The 6,808-nt window shown below is 49.8% G+C and overlaps 1 protein-coding gene across 1 annotated transcript; it reads right to left on the bottom strand.

Annotated features, from left to right (window-relative positions):
* Positions 1-566: 566 nt before the first annotated feature.
* On the bottom strand, positions 567-2,648 carry LOC145416539 (uncharacterized). Its single transcript, XM_080285505.1, has one exon. It carries the CDS (start codon positions 2,646-2,648, stop codon positions 567-569), a length of 2,082 nt encoding a protein of 693 aa, XP_080141631.1.
* Positions 2,649-6,808: the final 4,160 nt, after the last annotated feature.

Here is a 6,808-nt window from a genome sequence, read left to right as displayed (position 1 = left end):
GTATTAAGTGTAAATTACCTATTACATACATAAACACTTCGCAAATTATACTAACTGAAACCTTTACATTTATACAGGGGATAAGCCTACTTTCCATTCTTTAAACAGTGTGCTCTGATGCAGTAACTCTATGTGCATTGTTGGAGCGTCCCATGTTTAAAGGGAGTTATTCACTAAAGTGATCAATCACACACCTTGGTGCTTCATTGGCGGCCTCATCATACAGGTCATTATTATTAATATTATTTATTTAATTTATTACGCAACAGCGTCAGACAGTACATGTGAAACATGATACATATGGAATCCTCGGAAACAGCTATGGACATATGTATACATATACATACATACACATACACATATATACACATATATACACATATACACACATACATACATATGCATATACATATACACACACACACAAATAAAGACAAAACTCATAAACATGTAGGAACATTACATGGAGGTATATACCACACAGGGCACAGTGAGCTACTTAAACCCGCCAAAACGAGGGTGACGCACCAAGAGTTCTTCTAAAACACTTCGTGGTTTAATAAGTGTCAACACACCACATCAAGCGGCTGGCCCTGGGGCAGCAGGTGTCGAACGGTAGGGCACTCCAGGCAATAATGCTCTATAGTGTCGGAGCGAGGCGAGTGGCACAAGCGACACTCAGCGAAGGGAGGCTCCCCTTCCAACCCGGCGACCTGCCACTGTTGCCGGTAGCCCAGCCTCAGACGAGCAGAGACAACATTGTGCCTCCGAACCATGAGACCCCGGTGACGGTAAGAATACTTGAGGCGGCAGACAGACTCGTAATGGTTGATGGACACGCTGTAGGGCCTCTCTGCATCTCTGCGGCGTCGCACAGGGAGGAAAGCAGCGGTGCAAACTCTGGAGAGGTAACAAGTCAGGGAGAGAGGGCGACAATCACCACGAGGAGGCAAATGGCAGGCTTCCTTCGCGAGTCTGTCGACTGTGGTATTGTGGCGTAAACCAACATGAGATGGCACCCATATAAATATGACAGTCAAGTTACGATGAAGCAGTAAAGCCAGAAAAGATAAGATCAGTTGAACACCTGTAGATTGTGTGGGCCGAACACTGGATAGGGACTGAAGGGCAGGCTTGGAGTCGCATATGATGACAGCATTTACTCCCCGTTGGCAGACAAGACTAACAGCATCCAGAATGGCAAACAGTTCACACAGTGTGGAGCTGGAGTGATCACGGAGATGTCGGCCAACCCAACCCCCTGGGGGTGGTTCCAAGTCGGGTGAGTAGACAGCACCACCAGCAGCACCATCCGATTGCAGTGACCCGTCAGTATAGAGGTGATATGGAGCTGTGATAGAGGACGTCACTGTCGCCACGTGTTCCAGAGCCAGCTGCAGCTGTAGATAAGGTGGGTCAGACCTGGAGGTGGGAGTGAAGCTCACCTCTGGCATAGGCAGCACCCAGGGTGGGGGGGTTGGGGGTACTTCTGCAACAAGAACATCCAAATTAAGGCTGCGGAGCATAGAGGAAACAGATTTAATAAGAGCACGTCCACCACGCAGAATAGGAGGAACTGGGGAGTTTGGTCTCAGAGAAGTCCTGACTAACTGAGAGTAGTGGGGTGAAAGTTGTGGGAAATGGAGGCACTTGACAGTGAGGCGAGTGACATTAGAATAAATTCTTTCTATTAAAGGTGGAAGCCCCAGCTCACGCTGCATGTTCACTATCCTGGTAGACATGGGACAGCCCAGAATTACTCTCATTGCTCTATTCTGAAATTTTTCTAAAGGCTCCAGAGCAGTCCTAGAAAGCTGAATCAAGGCAGGGGAGAGATAGTCAACAACAGAGTGAATGAAAGTAATATAGACTGTCCTGGCCACATGGATGGAGATTCCCGAAGAGTTGTTGGTGAGCCACTGAAGTGGTGCGAGTCGGTGCTGGAGGCGATCCAACAGGTCACGGACGAAGGGATGGCCCTGGCGCCTGGCGGGGGGAACAGCCGAGATCTTAACAGGTGCCCCCAGGTAGCGGTACTGGAAACACAAGGGAATGACAGTCCCTCCGATGGTGAAGTCAGGCAGAGCTTGAGGAGGGCGGCAGGAGAATATTCTGCTCTTATCTGGGGAAAGAATAATGCCACAATGAGAGGAAGCCACATAGAAGGAGTCAAGAAACCGCTGGAGATCCCTTGGCGAGGAAGAGTGAACACAAATATCATCGGCATAGCATGTAATCGTAGTTCCAGGAATATTAGGGAGAGAAGTGAGCAACCGATGCATCAGTACATTAAACAAAAATGGGCTAAGAACACCCCCTTGTGGCGTACCAAGATGAAAACTGCGTCGAGGACTGTACACACCACTGAAAAACACGCGAGAGGTCCTATTACTGAGATAGCCCCGAATCCACCGCAAGAGATTACCCTTTATCCCAAAGTTGACAAGTTGATCCAAAATGATGTCTCTGTTAGCTATATCGAAGGCACTCTGAAGGTCGACGAAGGCCACCACACTGTCCCGGGAGAGGCGAGAATACAAGTCAACGAGGCAGTGGTGCGTGCTGCGCTGAGGAAGGAAACCATACAGATGTGGAGAAAGGCGGTCCTGAAGCCTGTACATGAGACGGTTGAGTAAGATCCTCTCCATCACCTTGCAGAAACAAGAAGTAAGGGAAATCGGCCTGAACTTCGCCGTGCCAGGCTTGGGGATGGGGACAATTGTACTGCTGGTCCAGGCTCATGGTACACAACCGTCTCTGAAACAAAGATTGTACAATTTAAGTAAAGGGTTACCAGGAACTTGTTGGAGCAGATGTAGCACAGCATAGGTGATACCGTCATCACCAGGGGATGAAGCCTTACCTCGAGAGAGAGCACGACGCAGCTCCGACTCGGTTATCTCCTCTGCATCATCATCATCATCATCCTGCAGCAAAGCAGACATCAAACGAAGCTGACGGGCAGGAGCACAGGAAGAGAGTGCATCTTGTATGTGGTTGGGAAGACTTGCTGGGGCAGACTGTTCCGACCAGGCATCGACAAGGTTTTGAGCGTAGACAGTGGGAGTGTGATGGCAAGCAGTGGTGGGCGTCTTCTTGACAACTTGGATGAGGTGCCACATGGAAGCCACACTTGTCTGTTGGTTAATACTGTCCATAAACCGCTGCCAGGACTCAGTAAGGACACACTCCTGCAGTGCGACTAGTGCATCCCTGGACGTTTGATAACGATGGAGTGTGCCAGGATTCGGGTTGGCTTGAAACAAGAGCCCATCACGTTCAGCCTTCTTCTTCGCCTCTTGTATACGTGCATCAAGCGTCCAGGAGTGGGCGGTACAGCGGCGCTGCAGATGTGGGCGGGAGACATACTGCCTGTAAAAATCATGAGTGGCAGAGACAAGATCAGAGTATAACTGGTCAGGTGAAGAAAGATTAAAAGTAGGTACCATCTGGGCCATATATGATATGTACGTCGGACAATACTTAGGGGGCACAGTAATGCGCAAACGAGCAGCAGGAGCAGTAGAAGCCGCAGGCAGAGAATAACGAAATCGAAGTGCGACGTGATCAGAGAATAAGGCTGGCACTGAGGAGCATTGGACCCGAGACGCTATCAAGCCGGACGTGATGACGTGATCCAGAGTGCCTCCCCGGGAGTGAGTGGCGCCGCCAGTATCCCAGCGTGCAAGGTGATGCCTGCGGACGTAAGAAATGAGATGAAGACCATTACGATTGTGAGAGCCAGAACGATCACCTAAGTCAGGATGCCGAGCATTGAAATCTCCCATATACACCACCCCACGCACTGTAGGAGGAGGAAGAGCCTCAAGAGAGAGTCTGGCAGGGGCGGAATAGACATTACACAGCTGGAGCACGCCATCCCCAGGTGTGACCTCAAAGAGCTGGAAAGTCATGTCAGGGTCGGTGGAGTTGCGGAGAAGGCGGTGTGGTAAGGAGCTGTGTATGTAAGTCAACAGGCCATTCCTTACCAGATGGACGTATGGAATATAACCTGTAAGGGGGGGAGCTTGCCCAGCGGCAATTGGCCGGCCTGGGAACGCTTCCTGGAGAAAAATAACACTAGGGTGGTGTCGAAAAACAAAGGTCTTGAGTTGAGCGAGCTTAGCATAATTGGTGATACCACAGACGTTCCAGGAGATGACATCTAGCTGGTAATCAGGAGCGAACCTTATGCTTGAAAGAAGGTGACCGGGGAGTGGAGGCAGATGAACGACCTGGGTTAGAGAACGAACCAGAAGGGAATGACTCACAGAGTTTTTCAAGGCGAGAGGCGATAGTACCCATCTTGTTGGTGAGGGTGGTGACGGTGGAGATGATGCACTGCTGAGCCTCAACCAAGATGGAGAGTTTGTTATCCGAAGAGGCATGAGCTGCAACCAGCCCGTCAGTCCTGGCTTCAAGAGCAGAAAAGCGGTCCTCGAGAGCCGTACATCGTGCCATGAGGGAGGCAACAGCCTTGCGGAGGGTCAGGTCAGGAGCCGAAGCAGTGCTGGTGGGAGGAACAGGCTGAGGTGGTGGTGGGGGTGGCCCGGGAGTGACAGCCCGAACTGGGGCCCGGCGCCGAGCACAACCATGCCACACGTTGACCCCTGGCTGAAAACAGCGTGGACACTTCCACAGAGACGTGTCCCGAGGAGGTGGGGGTTCTGAGGTGGATGTGGAGGCAGCAGGACGTGACGGCTCACCCTTGACAGGACACGTCCTGGATTCGTGGCCAGCCGCACACCAGGCACACTTCGGCGAAGCAGAGCAGTACCGGGAAATGTGTCCCACGCCCCAGCATCTGTAGCACCAAGGCTGGTCATTATGGAGTTTCTGCACCTCACACTGTGGAAGACAGGGGAGGAAGTCAAAACTAATAACTGATGGAGGTGGGTCGGGAAGGCTCCAGACGACAACAATCCGGTTAATGGGAGAACCATCCTGCATGAAACGACGGGCAGAGTACACTCCAGGATATCCCTTGGCAAGATTTGGGTCAACGTCAACAGGGAAACGGGTGAGGATGTAGCTGGGGTACTTACGTGGCCTCTCCGGTGAGTCCTGAAGAACGAGTGGCAGTGAGCAAAACTCACCAGATAAGACTCTGTTAATGATGTCCTCTCTTTGTCTAGAAATGTAGACAAACCGGGAGGTGACTGCAGCCATCTTGACTTCTGCCTTGTCACGCTGTAGTTGGAAGGCCCTGTTAACCGAAGACAACCATCGCAGCTTCGTATCCGTGGAAGGGTCGCCACTGAAGCAGAGCTTGACGTAGGCATCTCTCGGGGCAAATGCAGGGCGGTGAGACAAGGGCCGGGAGTGGGAAGAGGGAGAAATACCAGCAAGAAGCTGAGGAGGCAGACAGACAGGCACATCACGCACAGATGAGTCGCCTTTGGCAGTCTTGGTGACAGGAGGCACACATTCACTGTCAGGAGAGTCCTCCACAGGCCGCTTGTTAGAAGTGGACGGGGTGGAAGGCTGTATCCCATGATGAGTGATCAAAGACTGAAGGGGCTGTGAGGTGGCAGGCACAGGCAGTTCAGGCCAGTGGTTCACGGTAGGAGAGGCATCGTCGTCAGACATGGCTAAATCATTTTCCAGGAGTGAACCAGCGTCCGACCCCGAACACTCCATCGGGCCAGGCAAGGCCTCGACAGAACACTAGCGAAGCACTCAGCCCACACTCACAGCAGTCGGTGACTATATCAAAAATCCGAACACAAAGAAACAGCTTCGAAATACACAAGCAAGCGCCAGGAGGAGCAGAGAACGTCCGCACTCAACGCAGGCTGAAGTGATCATACAGGTCAGCTAAATTTTGTAAGGAAAAAATAGTTGGGATATCGATACCTAATTTCAGTAAAGGACGGGACTTGTGGATGGAAAGTGAACCACATGATACTGTGAATTACGTAACTGAATAAAAATAATGCATATTCAGTTCATACTCAAGGCTTATGCAGCATTAATTCTTTGGATGCATACGTTTCCCTATCATTGTAATAGAGCAGAGAAGGACAAAGATATGTATAAACACTGGCAAGGTTTAACCACAAACGCAGCTACTATCATAGTTACGGTATTGCTCTTTTTCTTTACTATTCTAATCATCAGCTTATCACCACAGCGAATATCGCTACGATAATGTATCACCAGCTCCCTCCCTCGTAATCGACGCTGAGAAACTGCTCTTGCCCGGTTACGCATATATTACCTCTACATTGCCTCCTGGACTTTTCATCCCTTCAGTAGATTTTTGTTCTCGTTCCTAGTCTCTCCTGACTAAGACTTTCCGCTTTTTCCAGTGTCATAGTTATTCCGGGCTTGTTGCTCCAGAATCTTCTTTCATTCATTCATTGATTCATTCAATACAAGCTGCACAGTGAGCCATTTGTTGGTCCTTTAAAGTTTCCTCAGTTGCTTCGTTATTCGAACCTCAAGTGAATCAGTCGAAGAGAGGCTGGCAGAGGGACCGGACTTTTGTACATCATAGTACCAGTGTAAAATAAAGGTGGATTTACTTAACCCAGGTATATTTTACCGTTTCTGTATGCCATGTTTGGTTGTTGATTTTACAGGTTTGCCAGTGGTTATTAGTTATATTTTGGTTCATAATGAGCAATTGTACGCTCTAAGCATTCCTTCATATACCCACGAGCCAACAATGGTGGAACAAGGTTGTAATGCCTGCAGTTCTCCAGTCTGAGCACGTGCATATTACATCAACAATGCCATTAGTTACAAAAATCGCTTGCATTAACTGCAAACACTTCATCTGCCGTGTGTTTTGTCATGCTAAACA

Source organism: Coenobita brevimanus, chromosome 106, assembly GCF_032717465.1.
Source record: "Coenobita brevimanus isolate Jiangsu-jjx chromosome 106, ASM3271746v2, whole genome shotgun sequence".
Taxonomy (NCBI): domain Eukaryota; kingdom Metazoa; phylum Arthropoda; class Malacostraca; order Decapoda; family Coenobitidae; genus Coenobita; species Coenobita brevimanus.
Note: the sequence above shows the minus strand (reverse complement) of the source record. Positions and strands in the feature narration are given on the sequence as shown.